Source organism: Salmo trutta, chromosome 18, assembly GCF_901001165.1.
Source record: "Salmo trutta chromosome 18, fSalTru1.1, whole genome shotgun sequence".
Lineage (NCBI taxonomy): Eukaryota > Metazoa > Chordata > Actinopteri > Salmoniformes > Salmonidae > Salmo > Salmo trutta.
In genome coordinates, this window is record NC_042974.1 from 51,116,976 (window position 1) to 51,144,298 (window position 27,323).

General features: G+C 43.2%; 1 protein-coding gene across 1 annotated transcript; it reads right to left on the reverse strand.

The window, feature by feature from the left end:
- Positions 1-488: 488 nt before the first annotated feature.
- On the reverse strand, positions 489-27,301 carry eme1 (essential meiotic structure-specific endonuclease 1). Its single transcript, XM_029698971.1, has 9 exons — positions 27,114-27,301; positions 14,786-15,540; positions 14,472-14,599; positions 12,932-13,021; positions 5,356-5,477; positions 4,882-5,026; positions 2,113-2,228; positions 1,776-1,965; positions 489-1,679 (listed from the first exon to the last, which is right to left on the reverse strand). The coding sequence occupies exons 2-9, from the start codon at positions 15,507-15,509 to the stop codon at positions 1,503-1,505; spliced, it is 1,692 nt and encodes a 563-aa protein (XP_029554831.1). The 5' UTR covers positions 15,510-15,540; positions 27,114-27,301; the 3' UTR covers positions 489-1,502.
- Positions 27,302-27,323: the final 22 nt, after the last annotated feature.

The window sequence follows — 27,323 nt, forward strand, 5'->3', positions numbered from 1 at the left end:
CTACACCCACAATCACATCTGCTAAATATGTGTATGTGACCAATAAAATTAGATTTGGTTTGACATAAAGGAATCAGCCAGTGGGGATGGAATAATTAAGCTGTGCTTGGAAACAATGACAACTCCTGGTCTCTGACTAGTAGTTAGTGTCAGTCACAACAACAAGTATGCGCACATCCCAGAACTCTACCCCAGCTCCAACAGAGTAAGAGTATCTGGACTGGACAGCTGGCATTTTGTCTTTCTACAGTGTCTTCTCTGTCACACTGACCCATCTGTACACATTCACTGAGCCCCTCTAACCAACATTTGCGGTTGATTCAGTGACTTTGCGCCAGGTAGCCAATACTGCACAATTTAATACGGCACTTTCCCCCCCAATCCCCCCCTTCCCTTATACATGTGTAAATATTGTATTTTAATTAGTGCCTTCCTGTATTATACTCATGCTACACAATGTATTCTATTCTACGGAGCCATTTACTTTATGTTCGTATCCTTATCTTTTATTAGTCTTATAGTTGTTGCATTGTCAAGAAGGAACCCGCAAGTAAGAATTTCATTAGGCAGTATATACACCATGTGTATCCTGTACATACAGAAAACTTGTAACTAGAGTAGCCTCCTGTGTCCTAGAGGAACACCTGACCTGAGTATTCAGAGTCACAATCTTCTGTGAATTGTGGCAACTGCAAGATGAGATATTTGCAACTCTACTCAATCAGATAAATACTCACATAACTTTCCACACTGGAGTCACTAATAAACTCTGTACTGTTAATTAATATTTGAGCAAGTACAAGACAAGAGGAACATTTGATCTTTTCCCCTGATATTTCCCCTGTTCATTGTGACATTGTTGTCATTTGGAAATAAACCACATAAAACCCATTTTCTAGAAACTCTGGTTTGATTTAGAGTTCTTGTGGTGCTCTTGTCTAAACTTGTGAATGTACCTAATCCAAAGATAGGGAAAAGTTTAGAAACAGAAAAAAAGAGCAGCAGAGACAACTCACTAGTCTTATTTAATGTACAGGTTTCCCTAACCCACCTGTGTGTTATGTAATGTAGCTGGTGTCTATTATTGACTATCTATTTTGGTCAAAATCCCATGATTGTATTAGACGCTTTAATAAAATAAAATGTATATTACAAACCAAGGTGGATGTCATAAAACGGGACACTATCCAAATCAACATTGAAATCCAAATGTCACTGTGCTCCATAGTTCACGGAGTGTATTTCAAACCTGCTCCTGAGGACCCACATATGTGTACCAGCCCCAAACTAACATGTCTGACTCAATGGATCAGCCAATCACAAAGTCCTTGATTAGTTGAATGAAGTGTGTTAGTACTGAGCTGGAGCAAAAGCCTGCACATCATATAGGTCCCCTGAGGCAGGGCTGAAGACCAGTGATGAAGAACAGATTTAAAACCTCAGTCCAACTCCACTCTTCCACTATTGAGGTCACTGGTCAGATGCATGACATCATAAAAGGGTCAAAGCGTGGAATCCAGGGTCTGCTGGGGGTCTGATGATGTCATCACCAGGAAGAGACGCTTGGAGAGCTCAGGACCAACCCGGCGAGTTGTGGAAGTCACGCCCTCCCCTCTGCGAATCAGGAGGTCCGATAGCAATGACAGTTTCTCACGCTCTGACTTGCACCGAATGTACGCCTGCCAACGACATCACAATGCGGAGAGCAATTGTGAGATTCAGTGTGGGGAAAGAAACATGCTGCATCTTTGTGTACATATTGTGTGTGGTTTTACCTGGTTGAGTAGCTGTGGAGAGGGGTAGGCAGCGAGGATGGCAGAGGCCATATCTTGGCTGACTCTGTTCAGCTGCTGGATCTGTCTCTTCCAGACCTGCAGCAGTCCTTTCCCAGCCCTGTCCACTTTCTGGCCTCCAGCCCACTCACTCTCCAGGTAGAACGAGAAGCCTGTCTTCTCCCTCTCTCGTCTGGAGACAGACACACAAACACACAATATATGAGATGTTACTCGCTTACAACTCTGCACAACTGTATATTGTAATGACTTACTGATTGAGTGGTTCTATATTGAAATTACACAGTTGATCATTTATCTGTCACAGCATCTCACTCACTTGAATGGGGCCTCAGCTACTGCTTTGGTTGCCATGACGATGTGGTCAGAGAACTCCTTCCAGGTGGACAGGAAATGCACCTGAACCCCCGTGTGTAGCTGCAGGTGTACAACGGCCTGATGGGATGGATGTTGGAGGACCAAGAGAGACTGTTACAGAGGTACTTTGGAAAACTGTCACACAAGTGTCCTACATGACATGAAGCATGTAGGCTTACCTTTACTCCATACAAGTGGACATGGGTGTGCAGGGGCGTCATACACCCCAAAAATCTGAGGGGGCCCAAAGTACGTGAGGATGGCTGGGGGGGTGGTCCGTAGGAGTGCTACGCCTCCCAACCGTAAGTTTGAGAATTTAGCATTTTTCAAACACCTGAAAACAGCTTTTTCCTGCAATCTAGACCCATAATGTATGTAAACAAATGTCTATTTTTCTACATATCTAAGCATACCTCAAGCTGTCTGTATCCTCCTGAGGGGGGGTTCTTTTTTTAAAGAAACTAAATATGCTTCTCTGCATCTCTACTAAAATCTGGGTAAAAGATTAAAAGTGGCGAACCGTGACTATTGGACTTAGGCCTTCAGGTGTGATTTTTTTCTCTCCAATACTTCCTATCCAAAATCATGAAAACAACTGATACAGAGCATCACTTAATGCGCCCGACATAATATTGTGTAGTCGGACCATTCCAGTGCAGACTCTAGCACAGGAGAAGAAATGCTTTTTGATGACAAAATCAAAACGGGCCTGAGCTGTGCTTCGGGCTGCAGCTCACACAGAGACAGCACTGGGACACAACAGCAGCTGTGTGTGTAAACCATGGGGAAACCAAGCCAGGAAAAAAAAAGCCATATTACAACTTATGTTGTGATAATTGTGTTGGTAAGGCTACTTCATACCCATTAGAAATGCATTGATATGCCACCGTGATATACACAGTGTACAAAACATTTGGAAAAACTTTAATACTTTGTTGCACCCCTTTTGCCCTCAGAACAGCGTTGGGGCATGGACTCTACAGTGTATAGAAAAGCGTTCCACAGGGATGCTGGCCCATGTTCACTCCAATGCTTCCCACACTTATGTCAAGTTGGCTGGATGTCCTTTGGGAGGTGGACCATTCTTGATACACACAGGAAATTGTTGAGCATGAAAAGTCCAGCAGCGACGTAGTTCGTCACACTCAAACCGGCGCGCCTGGCACCTACTACCATACCCCGTTCAAAAGGCACTTAAATCTTTTGTCTTGCCCATTCATGCTCTGAATGGCACACACACAATCCATGTCTCAATTGTCTCAAGGCTTAAAAAGTATTATTAAACCTGTCTCCTCCCCTTCATCTACACCAGGGATGGGCATCTGGCGGCCCGTGGGCCACCCCCCTTTTCAAGGCCCTCGGATCAATCCTCCCCTCCTCCCTGAACGTAACATGTAAAGTGTTGGTCCAATGTTTCATGAGCTGAAATAAAAGATCGCAGAAATGTTCCATACTCACAAAAAGCTTCTCTAAAATGTTGCGCACAAATTTGTTTACATCCCTGTTAGTGAGCATTTCTCCTTTGCCAAAATAATCCATCCACCTGACAGGTGTGGCATATCAAGAAGGTGATTAAACAGCATGATCATTACACAGGTGCACCTTGTGCTGGGGACAATAAGGCCACAAAAATGAAGTTGTCACACAACACAATGCCACAGATGTTTCAAGTTTAGAGTGAGCATGCAATTGGCACACTGTCCTTCTCTCAATACATATCAAAGCTGCAAGCTAAGGTTAAATCTACACCTGGTTTCCTCTATCGTAATCACTCCTCTTTCACCCTAGCTGCCAAACTAACCCTGATTCAGATGACCATCCTACCCATGCTAGATTACGGAGACGTAATTTATAGATCGGCAGGTAAGAGTGCTCTCGAGCGGCTAGATGTTCTTTACCATTCGGCCATCAGATTTGCCACCAATGTACCTTATAGAACACATCACTGCACTCTATACTCCTCTGTAAACTTGAAGCAAGACCCTCTGGTTGATGCTTATTTATAAAAACCTCTTAGGCGTCACTCCTTCCCCTATATGAGATACCTACTGCAACCCTCATCCTCCACATACAACACCCGTTCTGCCAGTCACATTCTGTTAAAGGTCCCCAAAGCACACATCCCTGGGTCGCTCCTCGTTTCAGTTCGCTCCAGCTAGCGACTGGAACGAGCTGCAACAAACACTCAAACTGGACAGTTTTATCTCCATCTACATTCAAAGACTCAATCATGGACACTATTACTGACACTTGTGGCTGCTTCGCGTGATGTATTGTTGCCTCTACCTTTTTGCCCTTTGTGCTGTTGTCTGTGCCTAACAATGTTTGTACCATGTTTGTGCTGCTGCCATGTTATGTCGCTACCATGTTGTCATGTGTTTCTGCCATTCTGTGTTGCTGTCTTAGGTATCTCTTTATGTAGTGGTGTGATGTCTCTTGTTGTAATGTGTGTTTTGTCCTACTTTTTTTATTTTTAATCCCAGCCCCCATCCCTGCAGGAGGCTTTTCCCCTCCTGGTAGGCCTTCATTGTAAATAAGAATTTGTTCTTAATTGGCTTGCGTAATTAAATAAAAGGTTAAATAAAAATAAGTAAGTAACCTTGTCCGAGACAGATCGGCCCATAGTTGAGTTGGTTTCAAAGACTAAAAACTTGCTCAAATAGTATTTGCAAAGACAATTCCACACACTATATTGTCAAATGATTACCAGCTGCTAATGATGACAACCCACCTCCTCCACCTCAACTCGAGACACCTTGGGCAGTGCATCACCTTCATCTTTCTTCCTCCTCTTTTTCACCGCCCCCTTTCCTGCTGCTTGCTCATCCCCCAGGACCGCATCCCGGAACTTCTTCTGATTCTGGGATTTCTGGGATCTGTAGGCAAAACAATGTTTTTTGGGGCAAAAATGGAGAACTTTTATGGGACACTGCTTGACGAAGTTTGATGTTTCTACAAGAAACACTTTTCCTTCCTCCAAGTAACACTTACTTGAAATGCTAACACTTTATAATAACTTCTAGCAATAAACCATTTAATTATGAATGCTTAATTGTTTTCAATAAATGATCAAAAATGCTTTATAAAACTATTATAAATACCCCCAAGGGGACGGTTGCATAGTACCTTGTCCCCAAATAGTGCACTTTGTAGGCAATATGGTGCCATTTGGGACACAGACCACATCCCTCTCCAGCCCCCTCACCTGAAGTATTTCTCCAGGTCTATGACCACCAGACTGGGGGTCTTGCCAGGGTTATGAGCCTGCAGACCCAGGGTCCAGGAGGTCAAAGAGGCGCTACAGTCTGCACGTCCACCCCTCTGTTCCTGGGTAACATACAGACAGGGAGGAGGGAGGGAGGTCAGAATCTGGTCACAGTGTATTGCCTAATAGTTGTAAAAGTGTCCTGGATTGATGCAATTATTATCAGCACAAGTGTTGAGACGGCAACGGTTGTTTTGTGTATTTTTTTTTACGCATGTTTAGCATGAAATACTGTACATCAATGTGTGACTATGCCTTCTTGGTTGTTGTTATTGTTGCTCAACAACAAGGTATTGTTAAGCAATAAGGCCAGAGGGGGTGTGGTATATGGCCAAAATACCACGGCTAAGGGCTGTTCTTAGGCACGACGCAAAGCGGAGTGCCTGGATACAGCCCTTCCCTGAGGTGCCTTACTGCTATTATAAAATGGTTACCAATGTAATTACAGCAGTAAAAATAAATGTTCTCATACCAGTGGTATACGGGTCTGATATCACAGCTTTCAGACAATCAGCATTCAGGGCTCAAACCACCCAGTTTATAAATCAGCAATATGCTACAACAAAACATGCTAATATGCTCTTCCGCGTCATTGTCAATTGTAAGTGTCAGCATTTTAGGATGTTTTGTTGTAGCCTCTGTAAGCTTTTCACTCATCATTATTCATGATACATTCACGTTTTTCCATAAATCATGGCATTATCAGGATTAATTTAGAACTGTTCAGAAACATGTTTTTTTTTTGTTTTTTTTCACCTTTATTTAACCAGGTAGGCAAGTTGAGAACAAGTTCTCATTTACAATTGCGACCTGGCCAAGATAAAGCAAAGCAGTTCGACAACATACAAAAACACAGAGTTACACATGGAGTAAAACAACATACAATCAATGATGCAGTAGAAAAAAATAAAAATAAATAAATAAATAAATAAATAATAAAAATAATAAAAAAATTTCAAAAAAATTTTAAAAAACAAAAAAATAAATAAATAAAAATAAACAAAACAAAAATAAGAAAAAATTAAAAAATAAAATAAGACTATATACAATGTGAGCAAATGATGTGAGATAATGGAGGTAAAGGCAAAAAAATGCCATGGTGGCAAAGTAAATAAAGTATGGCAAGAAAAAAACACTGGAATGGTAGATTTGTAGTTTGAAGAAAGTTAAAAGTTAAAATATAAATAATATGGTGCAAAGGAGCAAAATAAATAAAATAAATAAATACAGTAGGGGAAAAGGTAGTAGTTTGGGCTCAATTAAAGATGGGCTATGTACAGGTGCAGAGATCTGTGAGCTGCTCTGACAGCTGGTGCTTAAAGCTAGTGAGGGAGATAAGTGTTTCCAGTTTTAGAGATTTTTGTAGTTCGTTCCAATCATTGGCAGCTGAGAACTGGAAGGAGAGACGACCAAAGGAGGAGTTGGCTTTAGGGGTGACCAGAGAGATATACCTGCTGGAGCGCGTGCTACAGGTGGGTGCTGCTATGGTGACCAGTGAGCGGAGATAAGGGGGGACTTTACCTAGCAGGGTCTTGTAGATGACCTGGAGCCAATGTGTTTGGCGACGATGATGAAGTGAAGGCCAGCCAACGAGAGCATACAGGTCGCAGTGGTGGGTTGTATATGGGGCTTTGGTGACAAAACGGATGGCACTGTGATAGACTGCATCCAGCTTGTTGAGTAGGGTATTGGAGGCTATTTTGTAAATGACATCGCCGAAGTCGAGGATTGGTAGGATGGTCAGTTTTACGAGGGTATGTTTGGCAGCATGAGTGAAGGATGCTTTGTTGCGAAATAGGAAGCCAATTCTAGATTTCACTTTGGATTGGAGATGATTGATGTGAGTCTGGAAGGAGAGTTTACAGTCTAACCAGACACCTAGGTATTTGTAGTTGTCCACAAATTCTAAGTTAGAACCGTCCAGAGAAGTTATGCTGGATGGGCGGGCAGGTGCAGGCAGCGATCGGTTGAAGAGCATGCATTTAGTTTTACTTGTGTTTAGGAGCAGTTGGAGACCACGGAAGGAGAGTTGAATGGCATTGAAGCTCGTCTGGAGGGTTGTTAACACAGTGTCCAAAGAAGGGCCAGAAGTATACAGAATGGTGTCGTCTGCGTAGAGGTGGATCAGAGATTCACCAGCAGCAAGAGCGACATCATTTATGTATACAGAGAAAAGAGTTGGCCCAAGAATTGAACCCTGTGGTACCCCCATAGAGACTGCCAGAGGTCCAGACAGTAGGCCCTCCGATTTGACACACTGAACTCTGTCAGAGAAGTAGTTGGTGAACCAGGCGACGCAATCGTTTGAGAAACCAAGGCTACTAAGTCTGCCGATGAGGATGTGGTGATTAACAGAGTCAAAAGCTTTGGCCAGGTCAATGAATACGGCAGCACAGTAATGTTTCTTATCGATGGCGGTTACGATGTCGTTTAGGACCTTGAGCGTGGCTGAGGTGCACCCATGACCAGCTCTGAAACCAGATTGCATAGCGGAGAGGGTGCGGTGGGATTCAAAATAGTCGGTAATCTGTTTGTTGACTTGGCTTTCGAAGACCTTAGAAAGGCAGGGTAGGATGGATATAGGTCTGTAGCAACTTGGGTCAAGAGTGTCACCTCCTTTGAAGAGGGGGATGACAGCAGCTGCTTTCCAATCTATGGGAATCTCAGACGACACGAAAGAGAGGTTGAACAGGCTAGTAATAGGGGTTGCAATAATTTCGGCAGATAATTTTAGAAAGAAAGGGTCCAGATTGTCAAGCCCAGCTGATTTGTAGGGGTCCAGATTTTGCAGCTCTTTCAGAACATCAGCTGAATGGATTTGGGAGAAGGAGAAATGGGGGAGGCTTGGGCGAGTAGCTGTGGGGGGTGCAGTGCTGTTGAATGCAGTAGGGGTAGTTAGGTGGAAAGCATGGCCAGCCGTAGAAAAATGCTTATTGAAATTCTCAATTATAGTGGGCTTATCGGTGGTGACAGAGTTTCCTATCCTCAGTGCAGTGGGCAGTTGGGAGGAGGTGTTCTTATTCTCCATGGACTTTACAATGTCCCAGAACTTTTTAGAGTTGGAGTTGCACGAAGCAAATTTCTGTTTGAAAAAGCTAGCCTTGGCGTTTCTAACTGCCTGTGTGTATTGGTTTCTAACTTCCCTAAAAAGTTGCATATCGCGGGGGCAGTTCGATGCTAATGCAGAACGCCACAGGATGTTTTTGTGTTGGTTAAGGGCAGTCAGGTCTGGGGAGAACCAAGGGCTATATCTGTTCCTGGTTCTAAATTTCTTGAAAGGGGCATGCTTATTTAAGATGGAGAGGAAGGTATTTAAAAAAAATAACCAGGCATCCTCTACTGACGGGATGAGGTCAATATCCTTCCAGGATACCAGGGCCAGGTCGATTAGAAAGGCTTGCTCGTTGAAATGTTTCAGGGAGCGTTTGACAGTGATGAGTGGAGGTCGTTTGACCGCTGACCCATTACGGGTGCAGGCAATGAGGCAGTGATCGCTGAGATCTTGGTTGAAAACAGCAGAGGTGTAATTAGAGGGCACATTGGTTAGGATGATATCTATGAGGGTGCCAGTGTTTGCGGCTTTGGGGTTGTACCTGGTGGGTTCATTAATAATTTGTGTGAGATTGAGGGCATCAAGCTTGGATTGTAGAATGGCTGGGGTGTTAAGCATGTCCCAGTTTAGGTCGCCTAGTAGCACGAGCTCTGAAGATAGATGGGGGGCAATCAGTTCACATATGGTGTCCAGAGCACAGCTAGGGGCCGAGGGGGGTCTATAGCAGGCGGCAACGGTGAGAGACTTGTTTTTGGAGAGGTGGATTTTTAAAAGTAGAAGTTCAAATTGTTTGGGTACAGACCTGGATAGCAGGACAGAACTCTGCAAGCTATCTCTGCAGTAGATTGCAACACCGCCCCCTTTGGTCGTTCTATCTTGTCTGAAAACGTTGTAGTTAGGGATGATGATTTCACAGTTTTTGGTGGACTTCCTAAGCCAAGATTCAGACACAGCTAGGACATCCGGGTTGGCAGAGTGTGCTAAAGCAGTGAATAAAACAAACTTAGGGAGGAGGCTTCTAATGTTAACATGCATGAAACCAAGGCTATTACGGTTACAGAAGTCATCAAAATGATGTTCTTCTCTTACTTGAATAGAAAAAGGCACGAAACATTATTCACCATTCCATTCTGGTCGGGCAAAACATAACCCACAACAACAAAAAACTGCAAATGCATCCAAGGAGTTTATAGAATTACAAGCTTGATGTAGTCATTGCATGCAAGGAATATTGGACAAAATAGTCAATTTGACTACTTTCATACACTTTATTTAGCTCATTAATCTATAGGTTCACATACTTTTTCCCCACAAAGAAAGTGACTGTTGGATCAATTTGCTCAATAAAGAAATGTAAAAGTATAATTGTTTTTGTGCCATTTGTTTAAATCAGATTCACTTCATCTATACTCAACAACAAAAAATTAAAGCAACATAGTGTTGGTTCCATATTTCATGAGCTGAAATAAAAGATCCCAGAATTTACCATTTGCATAAAAACCTTATTTCTCAAATTTTGGCACCAACTTGTTTAAATCCCAGTTAGTGAGCATTTATCCTAAATCAAGATAATCCATCCACCTGACAGTTGTGGCATATCAAGACGGTGATTAAATGGCATGATCATTACACAGGTGCACCTTGTGCTGGGGACAATAAAAGGCCACACTAAAATGTCTCAAGTTGAGGGAGCGTTCAATGTCATACTGACTGCAGGAATGTTCACCAAAGCTGTTGCCAGAGGATTTTATGTTAATTTCTCTACCATAAGCAGCCTCCAACATTGTTTTAGAGAATTTGGCAGTATGTCCAACAGGCCTCACAACCGCAGACCATGTGTAGTATGATAATGCACGGCAGTATGTCACAAGGATCCGTACACAATTTCTGGAAACTAAAAATGTCCCAGTTCTTCCATGGCCTGCATTCTCACCAGACATATCACCCATTGAGCATATTCGGATGCTCTCGATCTATGTGGAGAACGGCATGTTCCAGTTCCCGCCAATATCCAGCAACTTAGCACAGCCATTGAAGCGGAGTGGGACAACATTCCACGAGCCACAATCAACAGACTGATCAACTCTATGCAAAGGAGATATTTCGCCCCAATCCTTTTTTAAAATGTTTTATATTGGTCACCAACAGATGCATATCTGTATTCCCAGTCATGTGAAATACATAGATTAGGGTCTGATGAATTTAACTCAATTGACTGATTTCCTTATATGAACTGTAACTCAGTAAAATCGTTGAAATTGTTAATTTATATTTTTGTTCAGTGTATTAGTACATTTTAGGTCAAATTTATGCAGAACTAAAGAAAATGCTAAAGTTTTCAAACTTTCTCTAAGCACTGTATGCATATAATGGTGTGTACATACATTATGGACAGTATATTAATAGAAAAGGTGTGTACAGCTGTAGTTATATAGGATGAGCCTTGACTAGAATACAGTATATACAGATGAAGTGGGTAAAACAGTATGTAAACATTAAAGTGACCCGTGTTCAATGACTATGTAACAATTTGTAAAGTCAAAACAATTTCAATGTTTGAGGAAAAAAATGCATTATCATCTTTAGATCAGAGTTGTAGTTGTACTGACTTACACAGTACCTTCAGAAAGTATTCATACCCCTTGACTTATTCCACATTTTGTTGTGTTACAGCATAAATTCAAAATTGTTTTTGAAAGAAAAGCCCATTTTTTGTCAATTAAAATAACATCAAATTGATCAGAAATAGTGTAGACATTGTTAATGTTGTAAATGACTACTGTAGCTGGAAATGGTAGATTTTTTTAGGCGTACAGGGGCCCATTATCAGCAACCGTCACTCCTGTGCTCCAATGGCACGTTGTGTTAGCTAATCCAAGTTTATAATTTTAAAAGGCTAATTGATCATTAGAAAACCCTTTTGCAATGATGTTGGCACAGCTGAAAACTGTTGTTCTGATTAAAGAAGCAATAAAACTGGCCTTCTTCAGACTAGTTGAGTATCTGGAGCATCAGCATTTGTGGGTTCGATTACAGGCTCAAAATGTCCAGAAACAAAGACCTTTCTTCTGAAACTCGTCAGTCTATTCTTGTTCTGAGAAATTAAGGCTATTCCATGAGAGAAATTGCCAAGAAACTGAAGATCTTGTACAACGGTGTATACTACTCCCTTCACAGAACAGTGCAAACTGACTAACCAGAATAGAAAGAGGATTGGGAGGCCGCGGTGCACAAATGAACAAAAGGACAAGTACATTACAGTGTCTAGTTTGAGAAAGACGCCTCAAAAGTCCTCAACTGGCAGCTTCATTAAATAGTACCCGCAAAACACCAGTCTCAACATCAACAGTGAAGAGGCGACTCCGGGATGCTGGCCTTCTAGGCAAAGAAAAAGCCACATCGCAGACTGGCCAATAAAAATAAAAGATTAAGATGGGCAAAAGAAAACAGACACTGAACAGAGGAACTCTGCCTAGAAGGAGTTATTCTTAACTTATTCAGGCTTGTCATAACAAAGGGGTTGAATACTTATTGACTCAAGACATTTCAGCTTTTCATTTGTAAACATTTAGAAAAACATAATTCCACTTTGATATTGTGTGTAGGCCAGTGACAAAAAATATCGAATTTAATACATTTTAAATTCAGGCTGTAACAACAAAATGTAGAAAAGGTCAGGGGGTGTGAATACTTTATGAAAGCACTGTACATAGGGCAGCAGTCTCTAAGGTGCAGGGTTGAGTACCGGGTGGTAGCCAGCTAATAACAGTGACTAAAGTTCAGGGCAGGGTACTGGGTGGAGGCTGGCTAGTGTGTGTACACTGAGTGCTCTTTCAATGACAGACTGACCATGTGAATCCAGGTGAAAGCTATGATCCCTTATTGAGGTCACCTGTTAAATCCACTTCAATCAGTGTGGCTGAAGGAGAGGAGACAGGTTAAAAATATATTTTTTAACCTTGAAACAATTGAGGCATGGATTGTGTAAGTGTGCCATTCAGAGGGTGAATGGGCAAGACAAAAGATCTAAGTGCCTTTGAAAGGGTTATGGTAGTAGATGTCAGGTGCACTGGTTTGAGTGTGCCAAGAACTGCAACGCTGCTGAGTTTCACGCCAACAGTTTCCTGTGTGTATCAAGAATGGTTCAAAACCCATAGGAGATCCAGCCAACTTGACTACTGTGGGAAGTATTGGAGTCAACATGGGCCAGCATCCCTGTGGAATGATTGACACCTTGTAAAGTCCATGCCCGACGAATTAAGGCTGTTCTGAGGGCAAAATGGGGTGCAACTCAATATTAGGAAGGTGTTCCTAATGTTTTGTATACTCTGTATGCATGTATAGACCTATGACCATGAACTGCTGTGTGGACACCCCTCCCAACTAGCACATTCAAGCTAGTCAGCAGAAACAGGAAGTAGGATGAAACCATAGCAATGCCCAACCCAGAGAGGTGTCACTCACCTGAGTGTAGCTGTGGATCAGGTTGATGAAGTCATCAACAGGTACTTGCATCACTGTGTGGGCCTCCGGGATACACAACACCTCACCTGTCTGAGAAGCAACAGAGATTAAGGGATTTGATTTGCTTGTTCGACATAGATCAACCACTGCAGTCAGCGACTGCCAAGTGACTGATCTACAAATCACCTGGCATAACGAATAACTACTCATTATTATTTGTACATCAGTCAATTAATAAAAATTGACCCATAATTCATCACAGATTCAACACGACCACAAAAAGCTATGGGTTGCATTAGGGGTGTGAACGTTTAAAAGAGATTGGGATACATAACGGGAAGAAAATCCCTAACCAAAAAACATCCCCCCACATAATTAAAATCACAGTGCAGTTATCACAAAACGTTATTTACCGTGTTATAGCCTGACTAGACGATAGGCAATAAAGGCCTGGGGAAAGTTGTGTAATTTAAATGAAACCAGAGAAGAGGAAAACTTTAGGCTACTTTGGTGAATTTGCAAGGCATACAAGACAAACATTGCGAGATTCAGATTACCAGGGCATATGCGCACCACGGTTCTTTGTGCCTGCCCCCTCATTTCTCTCCCTCACCATGGCTCGCCTGGGGCGTATTCAGTATTCTGTTGCAAACGTTTCGGAATGGAAGCAAACGGAGCGAAACCGGGAGGGACCTACCTGAATTTGTCCAATAGAAACTCTCGTTTAAGTTGCAAACTGTTTAGACTAATGATTACAACCCTGCTCTTTTGCTTCCCTAATAATGCGAGTGTGTGTTCAGTCTGTTTTGTGTAGAATATCCTTGCCTATTCATTGACGATAGACCCTGCTTTTTACTGAAGTTGCAAGACATTGCAAGCCAAGAAATTGCAAGATACAGCATTCCATTTCGATAGATAGGCCTAGTGCTCGAACTGCCTATACTGTGCCCCACCCCTCTCTCTCCGTCCCTCGATAGCTCGCTATGAAAGATACAAGTGTTCGTGTTCTCAGAAGTACAGCAAATAGTCTCCTCCGTTCCAAAAATATTGAATCTTAGGAGTCTATTTGTAGCGGAATCATATCTTGACACCCAGAAATGGGAGTCGAAATCGAGAGTCGACATTCAAGGAGTCGAGGAATCAATTATTTTGGAGAGCAACGCTCCACCATGACGTCATCGTCGTTAATAGTTGGAAAAATGGCAGAGAAAGGCAACAGACAGCAGTTAAGTCCTGTATGGCAATGAGAAGGTGGAATGGAGGTACAGTAGTGATGTACTACATGTACTTTGTTTACCCATCTAAAAGGGATGTACCATGAGACCCAAACAGTTTTTGGCAGCAGCACAGTTGCATTGTGAATTCACATGTAAAATGGCAGTTTAAACATTAAGAAACAGGTTTGATTTGTCACATCCCTAGTTGCGTTGCATGAATAAGATGAAGATAAAAACACACTTGTGCTTGGTTAATACAGTATGGATAAGCATGGCATGGGGAGAAGCGAGAGAGATGTGTGTGTGTGTGATGCTCCAGTCACCTGAGTGCTGGGTGTTCTCCTGACCCAGTTGACGCTGCGAGGAAGGGGCTGTTTCTCTATGGCACAGCTGCAGCCCATGGCCTGGAGTGACGTCAGCAAAGGGCCCCCACCTTCCAACTGCAACAGAGCTACACACACACACACACACACACACACACACACGGTGGAAACTGAGAACTACAAAATCCTCTGTGTAGCCCTTACTTACACTTATTCAATGCTTTTTAATCCATGTGGGTGAGACTGTGAGCAAGTGCACACTCTGGGAGAAAGATAGGGAATCGAAACACAGCCACTGCCTCTCTTCAACACACCTGGATCCACAGACACCACCATGTGTTTGATGCACTCCTCTGGTCGCAGTGCTTTCAAAGCCTCTGCCAGGGCCGCCTTCTCCGCCTTCTGCCTCTCCTGCTGCAGCATCCGCGCCTCCTTGTCCCCCTGCTGCCTCTCCCTGGCCTCCCTCCTCAGCGCCTCCCTGGACCCCTGGATCTCCTCCCCAGTCCTCTTGGAGGGCTTCCTCTTGGCAGGGGAGGTGGTGCTCCTAGCCCAGGAGGAGGGCTTTAGTGGGGGACACAGCTGAGGGAGAGCTGCCTCCTCTGGGTCATCCCAGTCTGGTCCTCCACCTTTCTCCTTCCTACGATGACTGTTTAGGGTCTCGTATGAGGTGAATAGAGGTTCAGACTCTGAGTGCCCATTCGGTGCTAACAGGCCTAAACCACCAGGAGGGTCAGGTGAGGAGTGATGATTGTCCTGTCCATTACTGAGAGTGGAGGATGCAGGCTCCAAACCCTCCTGTCTCTGTTTGAGTCTCAGTGCCAGTGGGATATAGGGAACGTCCACTTCCTCATCACTACTGATCATCATAACATCAGCCACCCCTATGGGGAGGTCTGTATGAGAGCTGTCCAGGACCACCAGGTCTGGTTGGTCTGTGTGGCTCTGGGAGGCTTGGCTCAGGCTACGGCCGGGCTGGAGGAAGTCATACACAGGGAGATCCTCGTCCAGGTCACTGGTGGAGTCACTGTAGCTGCCCATGGTGGGTCCAGTCTCAGACAGTTGAGACGGACTGTGGATGGACAAAGCAGGTTAAGATCAGAACCATGGTGTTATGTGGGCAGGCGCCATTGGATTCTGTATGGTTGGCACTATTAATTATGTTCCATCCAGAATGATAACATACATATTTATTGTACAATCTATTGGAGTAGACCTAAATAGGCTAAAGAGTATCCAAATTGGCCTTCCTCTCTGGGCATACTAGCCTCGAGAGACCGCTAGTGAGTGCTGTTCTTCTGACGTTGTAGTTCTGCTCTAGGTCATCTTCAACCTAGGTTCCGCTTAGGGTACAATGTCAGGAAGAACAGCGCTCAATGGATAGAGGTGCAACCAAGAAGAGTAGTAATATGTTCAGATTCTGCATCAGTTTTGTGTAGTCTAAGATCAGGGAAGTCAGAACGTGAGGATTTATGGATAGAAATGATGATGTTGTTAGGGTTACAAAGAAATGGGATAGAGGTTCAATTTTGTTGGATCCCTGCTCAAACAGGAGTCATTGGAAATTATTTAGTAGATATACAGGTGCAATTAGGGAGAGGAGAGGTTAAAACATGAATCCAAAACTTTAGGTTAGATTGCTGGCAGAGGAAAATATAGTAAAAGGAAATCTGTACAAGAAATTGGGTCTTGTAATGGGAACAGAAGAGCTTAAGTAATGTTGTCAACAACAACAAAAATGCTGGGTTAAAAACAACCCAATTTGGATAAATATTGTACAGAACACACGTTGGATTATTTTGATCCAGCCAGCTGGGTCACCTAGTCTGCTTGTTGGGTTATTGATGCTGGGCTATTGAGCTATGACCCACCGGGTCAGATCAGAAGACTGGTGGTGTGGCTTTCGTGTTGGCCACCCGAGACAGTAAATGTCATTCCAGTTCTCTGGTCATCTGTTCTGTTGTATTTCGTTTTTTTTGAGAGAGTGTTAAGGCATATGGGATTGAATTATTTGAACTTGGTAGGGAAGCATGTTACTGGAATGTGTGATGGGTGTATGGTGGAAGAAATGGATGAACATGTTATATTTTATTGTCAATTGTATGGGAGAGTGAGGTTTGTAGGGGATATAGATTAATAGAAAGGCCGTGACTGGCCTCACACTCCAGTGGCTTCAAAGCCTCTCACTGGCCAATACAAACCATCAGCAATCCAGGGTTTATATCAGGGTTCCACAAATGGTGGCCCGAAAGCGGTTTTATTTGGCCTCCCAAGTTTTCTGAGCAATAATATTTTTTTTTTTAAACTAAAAACACCAGGAAATCAGCTCCAAGTGATTTTAATTTTGGAAATCTGTTCCCAAGTATTCCCATGCATAATAGAGAGACACGTTGCAAATGTAAGCAAGGTTTGAAATGACTGTGTTTTGGTCAAATATTATATCTGTTTGGGTATCCTGCGGGTCAATTTTCAGTCTACAAATGATTTATAATTATGTCCCGGCCCCCAGACCATCCGCTCAAGAAAAAAATTGCCCTGCGGCTGAATCGAGTTGATAAGGAGCTGATCGTGGACTCCAGGAAAAGGCGGACAGGCCCTCATTAACACGGGCTGTAGTGGAGCGAGTCCACATCAACGAACGATCATGGTCCAAACACACCAAGACAGTTGTGAAGAGGGCACGACAACACCTTTTCCCCTCAGGAGACTAAAAAGATTTGGCATGGGTCCTCAGATCCTCAAAAAGTTCTACAGCTGCACCAACGAGAGCATCCTGACCGGTTGCATCACCGCCTGGTATGGCAACTGCTCGGCATCTGACCGTAAGGCGCTACAGGGTGTAGTACGGCCCAGTACATCATTGTGGCCAAGCTTCCTGCAATCCAGGACCTATATAATAGGCGGTGTCAGAGGAAAGCCCATAAAATTGTCTGAGACTCCAGTCACCCAAGCTATAGACTGTTTTCTCTGCTACCGCATGGTACCGGACCGCCAAGTCTAGGACCAAAAGGCTCCTTAACAACTTCTACCCCCAAGCCATAAGACTGCTGAACAATTAATCAAATGGCTACCGGACTATTACATTGCCCCCCCCCCCCCATTTGTTTTGTACACTGCTGCTACTCGCTGTTTATTATCTATGCATAGTCACTTCACCCCTACCTACATGTACAAATTACTTCAACTAACCTGTACCCCCGCACACTGACTGTATATAGCCTCGTTATTGCTATGTTATTGTGTTACTTTAGAATTTTTTACTTTAGTTTATTTGGTAAATATTTTCTTAACTCATCTTGAGGCATATGTTGGTTAATTCAGGCTAGGGTCTACTTTTCTCAATTTCCACCTGACTTGACGTGCTCAAAGTAAACTGCCTGTTGCTCAGGCCCTGAAGCCAGGATATGCATATAATTGGTACCATTGGAAAGAAAAGTCTGAAGTTGGTAGAATTGTTAAAATAATGCAGGAGACTATAACACAATTGATATGGTAGGAGAAAATCCAAAGAAAAACCAACCAGAGTTTTTTTTTTTTTTAGAGTGACCATGCTCTTCCAATGGAACGTATTAGGTAAAAAAATGAATCTAGCGCCCAGTATGCAATTCCTATGTCTTCCACTGGGTTTCAATAGTCTTTGGTCAAGGTTTCAGGCTTGTTTCTGTTCTTCCAAAACAGACTTAGAAATTCGTCTATGCGCGCGCAACAAAGAGGACACGTACCCGCTAATATCGTTTTCCTATTGAACATACTTCTTTCCGTATGAAATATTATAGTTTCATTTCATTTTAGGGTATTTGAGGATTAAATAGAAATGTATTTTGAATTGTTAAAAGTTTAGCAGGTAGCTTTTTGGAATCCTTTCTCTGCCTGTTGAACGAGTGGATTACTCAATTCGATGGCGCCAACTAAACTGACTTTTTGGGATATAAAGAAGGATTTTATCTAATAAAACGACACTACATGTTGTAGCTGGGACCCTTTGGATGACAAATCAGAGGAAGATTTTCAAACATTAAGTGAATATTTAAATCGCCATTTGTGAATTTATGAAACCTGTGCCGGTGGAAAAATATTTTGATGTGGGGCGCCGTCCTCAAACAATCGCATGGCATGCTTTCGCTGTAAAGCCTACTGTAAATCGGACAATGCAGTTAGATTAACAAGAATTTAAGCTTTTAACCTCTTACATCTAGACGTTCCGCTAGCGGAACACCTGCTCCAATAGCCAATGATGGGCGTGGCGCGAATTACAAATTCCTCAAAAATACAAAAACTTCAATTTTTCAAACATGACTATTTTACACCATTTTAAAGACAAGACTCTCCTTTATCTAACCACACTGTCCGATTTCAAAAAGGCTTTACAACGAAAGCAAAACATTAGATTATGTCAGCAGAGTACCCAGCCAGAAATAATCAGACACCCATTTTTCAAGCTAGCATATAATGTCACGTAAATCCAAACCACAGCTAAATGCAGCACTAACCTTTGATGATCTTCATCAGATGACACCCCTAGGACATTATGTTATACAATACATGCATGTTTTGTTCAATCAAGTTCATATTTATATTAAAAACCAGCTTTTTACATTAGCATGTGATGTTCAGAACTAGCATACCCACCACAACTTCCGGTGAATTTACTAAATTACTCACGATAAACGTTCACAAAAAACATAACAATTATTTTAAGAATTATAGATACAGAACTCCTCTATGCACTCGCTATGTCCGATTTTAAAATAGCTTTTCGGTGAAAGCACATTTTGCAATATTCTCAGTAGATAGCCCGGCATCACAGGGCTAGCCATTTAGACACCGACCAAGTTTAGCCCTGACCAAAGTCAGATTTACTATAAGAAAAATGTTATTACCTTTGCCGTCTTCGTCAGAATGCACTCCCAGGACTTCTACTTCAATAACAAATGTTGGTTTGGTTCAAAATAATCCATAGTTATGTTCAAATATCCTCTGTTTTGTTCGTGCGTTCAAGACACTATCCGAATGGTAAAGAAGGGTGACGAGCACGACGCATTTCGTGACAAAAAATGTCTAAATATTCCATTACCGTACTTCGAAGCATGTCAACCGCTGTTTAAAATCCATTTTTATGCAATTTTTCTCGTAAAAAAGCGATAATATTCTGACCGGGAAATCGTTTTTTAGTACAAAGAGAGAAAGTAAAAGCATGGGATCCCCTCGTGCACGAGCCTCAGTCTGATGGCCCTCTGATCGACCACCATCCAAACGCGCTAAAGGTTTTCAGCCAGCGGCTGGAATTACATCATTCAGCTTTTTCCCGGGTTCTGAGAGCCTATGGGAGCCGTAGGAAGTGTCACGTTACAGCAAAGATCCTACATTTTCTTTAAACAGAGCCAAGAAGCTCAAGGAATGGTCAGAGAGGGTACTTCCTGTTTGGAATCTTCAGGTTTTTGCCTGCCATATGAGTTCTGTTATACTCACAGACACCATTCAAACAGTTTTAGAAACTTTAGGGTGTTTTCTATCCAAAGCCAATAATTATATGCATATTCTAGTTTCTGGGCAGGAGTAATAATCAGATTAAATCGGGTACGTTTTTTATCCGGCCGTGAAAATACTGCCCCCTAGCCATAACAGGTTAACCGATATAAGACACTTGTATGTACATACATGTTTAATATCCATAATTTGTATGATTATTTATAGTCCCTCTGCCCAAGAACGCCAAGGTAACCGGTCTTAATGACTATTGCCCTGTAGCCAATTCGTAAACCGCCCCAACAGATGACACCATCTCTATTGCACTCTAGACTATCCTTTCCCACTTGGACAAAAGGAAGACCTATTTGAGAATGTTGTTCATTGACTATAGCTCAGAGTTCAACACCATAGTGCCCTTCAAGCTTATCACTAAGCTTGAAGGACCCTGGGACTAAACACCTCCCTCTGCAACTGGATCCTGGACTTCCTGACGGGACACCCCCTCAGGTGATGAGGGTAGGCAACAACACATCCACCACACTGACCCTCAACACAGGGGCCCCTCAGGGGTGTGTGCTTAGTCCCATCTTGTACTCCCTGTTCACCAACAACTGCATGGCACGACTCCAACACCATCATGAAGTTTGCCGACGACACGAGTGGTAGGCCTGATCACTGACGACAATGAGAGCCTATAGGGAAGAAGTCAGAGACTTCGCAATGTGGTACCAGGAAAACAACCTCTCCCTCAGCTTCAGCAAGACAAAGGAGCTGATCATGGGCTATCGGAAACGGTGGGCCGAACATGCCCCCATTCATATTGACAGGGCTGTAGTGGAGCGGGTCGAGAGCTTCAAGTTATTCGGTGTCTACATCACAAAGAATTTATGGTCCAAACTAGGGCTGGGTGGTATACCGTATTTTAGAATATACCAGTATTGATGCACGGACCAGTTTGGGTTTTTCTGCTGTTTCCTGAAGTCCACAATCATCTCCTTTGTTTTGTTGACGTTGAGTGATAGGTTGTTTTCCTGACACCACACTCCGAGTGCTCTCACCTCCTCCCTGTAGGCTGTCTCGTCGTTTTTGGTGATCAAGCCTACTACTGTTGTGTAGTCTGCAAACTTGATGATTGAGTTGGAGGCTTGCATGGCCACGCAGTCATGGGTGAACACGGAGTACACTAGGGGCTGAGCACGTACCCTTGTGGGGCCCCAGTGTTGAGGATGAGCGAAGTGGAGATGTTGTTTCCCAACTTCACCACCTGGGGGTGGCCCGTCAGGAAGTCCAGGACCCAATCGCACAGGGCCGGGTTGAGACCCAGGGCCTCAAGCTTAATGATGAACTTGGAGGGTACTGTGGTGTTGAATGCTGAGCTGTAGTCAATGAACAGCATTCTTACATAGGTATTCCTCTTGTCCAGATGGGACAGGGCAGTGTGCAGTGTGATGGCGATTGCATCGTCTGTGGACCAATTGGGGCGGTATGTAAATAGAAATGGGTCTAGGGTGACAGGTAAGGTGGAGTTGATATGATCCTTGACTAGTCTCTCAAAGCACTTCATGATGTGAGTGCTATGGGACGATAGTCATTCAGTTCAGTTACCTTTGCCTTCTTGGGTACAGGACCAATGGTGGCCATCTTGAAGCATGTGGGGACAGTAGACTGGGATAGGGAGAGATTGAATATGTCTGTAAACACTAGCCAGCTGGTCTGTGCATGCTCTGAGGAAGTGGCTAGGGATGGCGTCTGGGCTGGCAGCCTTGCGAGGGTTAACATGTTTAAAATGTCTTACGTCGGCCACAGAGAAGGAGAGCCAATTCGTAAACAGTCCTTGGTAGTGGGCCGCGTCGGGGGCACTCTTATCCTCAAAGCGGGCAAATAAGGTGTTTCATTTGTCTGGAAGCAAGACGTCAGTGTCCGTGACGTGGCTGATTATCTTTTTGTAGTCCGTGATTGTCTGTAGACCCTGCCACATATGTCTCGTGTCTGAGCTGTTGAATTGCGACTCCACTTTGTCCCTATACTGACATTTCGCTTGTTTGATTGCCGTGGAGGGAATAACTACACTGTTTGTGTTCGGCCATATTCTCGGTCATCTTTCCATGGTTAAATGAGGTGGTTCGCACTTTCAGATTTGCACGAATGCAAAACTGAAAAGAGGAATACGCAAAGCATTAACATGTTAGCTACATGAAGTAGCTAAGAGAAAACATTCAAAGTAGCCAAAGATTATAGGGTCACCTAGGAAACACGTAGGTTCCTACCCTGTCACAATAACGCCTCCCTGGTGTTTTCATTTGTTGTCATGTCAAACAACACTATTCAAAGTGCCCATTATTATATTCTACTTATAGAATTAGAATAATCATTCCATTTCCATGATTCCAACAGTTCACCTAAGTGTTCTGCTCTAAATCGCAAGTCCAATTAAAAACGAGGCCTAGATTGTTTGCCCATATCGTGCAGCCCTACGTGGCAGTGTAGAAATGATCGCAAATCAGTGTAGAAAATGCAGAAATAGTTGAAAATGGCAAAAATTACTTTTGGTTGAAGTTGAATTGAACTGTATAAAACAAATCAGAATGGAGAAAGACCCATTGAAATAATTTAGAATATATGTGTTGCCACCCTAAAGTCACGCACTACTCATAATGCAAATGTATAACTTTTATTATTTAAAAATACATGGAATACTATCAAATAGTAGGCCTGATTACCAACAATGATGAGACAACCTATAGGGAGAAGGTGAGGGCCCTGGAAGTGTGGTGCCAGGAAAATAACCTCTCACCCAACGTCAACAAAACGAGTTGATTGTGAATTTCAGGAAACAGCAGAGGGAGCACCCCCCTATCGAAATCGACGGGACCGTAGTGGAGAAGGTGGAAAGCTTCAAGTTCCTCGACGTACATATTGAAAAACTGAAATCGTCCACCCACACAGACAGTGTGGTGAAGAAGGAGGCTGAAAAAAAATTGTCTTGGCAACTTAACCCCTCAAACTTTTACAGATGCACAATTGAGAGCATCCTGTCGGGCTGTATTACCGCCCGGTACGGCAACTGCACCGCCCACAACCTCAGGGCTCTTCAGAGGGTGGTGCGGTCTGCCCAACGCATCACCAGGGGAGTACCAAGGCTCGATCCTAGGCCCCACACTCTTCTCAATTTACATCAACAACATAGCTCAGGCAGTAAGAAGCCCTCTCATCCATTTATATGCAGATGATAGTCTTATACTCAGCTGGCCCCTCCCCAAATTCTGTGTTAAACGCTCTACAACAAAGCTTTCTTAGTGTTCAACATGCTTTCTCTGCCCTTAACCTTGTTCTGAAAACCTTCAAAACAAATGTCATGTGGTTTGGTAAGAATGCCCCTCCCCACTGGTGTGATTACTACCTCTGAGGGTTTAGAGCTTGAGGTAGTTACCTCATGCAAGTACTTGGGAGTATGACTAGACGGTACAACTGTCCTTCGCTCAACACATATCAAAGCTGCAGGCTAAAGTTAAATCTACACCTGGTTTCCTCTATCCTAATCGCTCCTCTTTCACCCCAGCTGTCAAACCAACCCTTATTCAGATGACCATCCTACCCATGCTAGATTACGGAGACGTCATTTATAGATCGGCAGGTAAGAGTGCTCTCGAGCGGCTAGATGTTCTTTACCATTCAGCCATCAGATTTGCCACCAATGCACCTTATAGAACACAACACTGCACTCTATACTCCTCTGTAAACTGGTCATCTCTGTTTATCCGTCGCAAGACCCACTGGTTGATGCTTATTTATAAAAATCCTCTTAGGCCTCACCCCCCCCCTATGTGAGATATTTACTGCAGCCCTCGTCCTCCACATACAACACCCATTCTGCCTGTCACATTCTGTTAAAGGTCCCGAAAGCACACACATCCCTGGGTCGCTCGTCTTTTCAATTCGCTGCAGCTAGCAATTGGAACAAGCTGCAAACACTCAAACTGGACAGTTTTAGCTCAATCTCCTCATTCAAAGACTCAATCATGGACACTCTTACTGGCAGTTGTAGCTGCTTTGTGTGATGCATTGTTGTCTCCACCTTCTTGTCCTTTGTGCTGTTGTCTGTGCCCAATAATGTTTGTACCATGTTTTGTGCTGCTACCATGTTGTGTTGCAAAGGGCTGGAAACTTTCTGGGAAATTATCTTATAACAGTGAACCTTTGTGGAATACACATAAGGCAACTCTAGGTCTTGTGGCATATTTTGGATAAACTATCCCCAATGCAATGGAATTGCAACCCTCTGCATGCACAGTGCATTCATCCATCACATGTGCAGTGCACTCTTCCATCACATGTACAGCTGATTCTCAAGATCTTGCACACTAATGAGATCCATTTGAGCCTACACTACTACACTGTCTGAGCCAAGGACTACATGATTTCTGGTAAGTTTTGATGACAATACTGGGTGGGGTGAATATATTTTATATTACATGATTTTTTTTGTTAACTAGTAAATAGTAGCCTACTGCAAAAGTGTTTAAATCAATTCTAACTTGTTAACAATTTCTGCTAGTTAGTTTTTGCTACCATGTGGGGTTTAGCTTGCTTGAGCCTGCTAACTGAGGAGTGTTAATTCACCTGTTTCATGTTTCATTTGAAAACATGTATCTTACAAAGGAGTTGTTTAATCTAACTGCTTAACCATTTATCTGTACATGGAATTGCATTTGTTTTTTTGTTTTTGTTACAGGAAAATGCCCTGGGCACCACCTTATGTGTGGAGACATTTCACTGCAGCTAATGTAGAAGGAAAAGCTGTGTACATTTGTAAATACTGTGCCAAATCATATCTGAAGAATGCAACAAAGATGCAGAATCATCTGGCCAAGTGCATAAAGCTCCCTCAGCGCTCACAACAAGCAACCTCTGACAAAAGTCCCTCTACTTCTATTCGAGGTGAAAATGATGATTCAGACACCTTTTCGATAGCAACAGCTCATGGTCCTCCTGGAATCAGAAGTTTTTTTGAGTCAATGGAGGAACGTAGTCAGAGAAATGCTGATTAATGTCTTGCTCGAACAGCGTATGCAACTGGTTCACCTCTGATGCTCACAGGCAATGTGTATTGGAAGAGATTTCTGAATGTTCTTCGCCCAGCATACACCCCTCCAACCAGACATAGTTTATCTACTAATTTGCTGGATGCAGAGTTCAACAGAGTTCAAGTGAAGGTCAAGCAAATCATAGAGAAAGCAGAATGTATTACAATCATCTCTGATAGGTGGTTGAATGTTCGTGGGCAAGGAATAATTAACTACATCATCTCCACACCTCAACCAGTATTCTTCAAGAGCGCAGATACAAGGAACAACAGACACACCGGTCTCTACGTTGCAGATGAGCTGAAGGCAGTCATCAATGACCTTGGACCACAGAAGGTATTTGCACTGGTGACAGACAATGCTGCGAACATGAAGGCTGCTTGGTCTAAAGTGGAGGAGTCCTACCCTCACATCACACACATTGGCTGTGCTGCTCATGCATTGAATCTGCTCCTCAAGGACATCATGGCACTGAAAACAATGGATACACTCTACAAGAGAGCCAAGGAAATGGCTAGGTATGTGAAGGGTCATCAAGTTATAGCAGCAATCTACCTCACCAAGCAAAGTGAGAAGAATAAGAGCACCACATTGAAGCTGCCCAGCAACACCCGTTGGGGAGGTGTTGTCATCATGTTTGACAGTCTCCTGGAGGGGAAGGAGTCTCTCCAAGAAATGGCCATATCACAGTCTGCCGATATGGACAGTCCAATCAAGAGGATCCTCCTGGATGATGTATTTTGGGAGAGTGGCCTGAAACCTATAGCAGTAGCCATTGTACAGATTGAGGGAGACAATGCCATCCTGTCTGATGTTCAGACTCTGCTTGCAGATGTAAGAGAAGAAATCCACACTGCCCTGCCCACTTCACTGTTGCTCCAAGCAGAGAAAAATGCAGTTCTGAAATACATCAAAAAGCGTGAAGACTTCTGCCTGAAGCCCATATACACTGCAGCGTACATGTTGGAACCCAAGTATGCTGGCAAACACCAACACAGTTGTGAAGAGGGCACAACAATGCCTCTTCCCCCTCAGGAGGCTGAAAAGATTTGGCATGGGCCCTCAGATCCTCAAAAAGATCTGCAACTGCACCATTGAGAGCATCTTGACTGGCTCCATCACCGCCTGGTATGACAACTGCTTGGCACCCGACCCCAGGGCACTACAGAGGGTAGTGCAGGGATAGGCAACTCCAGTCCTCAGGGGCCTGATTGGTGTCACACTTTTGTCCCAGCCCCCGTTAAACACACCTGACTCCAATAATCAACTAATCATGATCTTCAGTTTAGAATACCAGGAGCTGTCATAGGAAGGTCCTAACAATTGTTGTCAACGACTCCAGCCACGGACTGTTCTCTCTACTACGGCACAGAGTACCTACGCCCCAAGTCTGGAACCAACAGGACCCTGAACAGCTTCTACCCCCAAGCCATAAGACTGCTAAATAGTTAACTGCACTGACCCCTCACATACGCTGCTGCTTACTATCTGGTTTATAGACGTAATTGGTCGGAGCACATCAAACGAAAGACTAGTTTCTCAGTGACTCGTTCAATTTAATCATGACTGGAGTCAGTAAAGAGTCGTTCAAAAATAACGAATCGTTTGCGTACTGCGTATCACTACTACTCAATGTGCATTCTAGCTACTACTTGCTAGCTTCATTGACAAACACAGAGTTGGAAATGAGTTAGGAAGTGATTTTGGGCACTGATAAACCGCGTGTAAGTTAACTGGTGCTTTATTTACGATAGTTTGACAGCTTGATGAAGTTGTAGACATGTTCTCAGAAATCAGTCCTGAGCGCGCAGCCAGACTTTCCCGACTCGATAGACTATGCAGTGCACTTACTACTTTTTAAATTCACATGTTTTTACTTGAAATACTGCACCGAACACTAAAGCTACAGTTAACGTGTATGTAATTATCATAACAGTAACATTCGAGGCCTATGGGTTGGGTTAATGTCATACTATTACATTTAGCTAGCTACATTAGCCAGTAGATGTTGTCGAGACTAGTTAACGTTTAGCTACCAATACAACGTTAATATCGAATGTCTCAAATTAATTGAACATAATTATCTACTCACGTTCTTGTAGAAAGGGTTCAATATTTTATTTTCAGGACAAATAACTTTCGAGCTATTTCGTCTTGCTAGCCTTTTGTAACTGGATTTTCATAATTTTGGATTCCGCGGGTTTAGTGGACGAACTAGTTGGCACAATTATGGTTAAACCCCGCCTATTTCTACAATTTCTCTTTAACAATTTATTTTAAACCAAACCTTAACCACACTGCC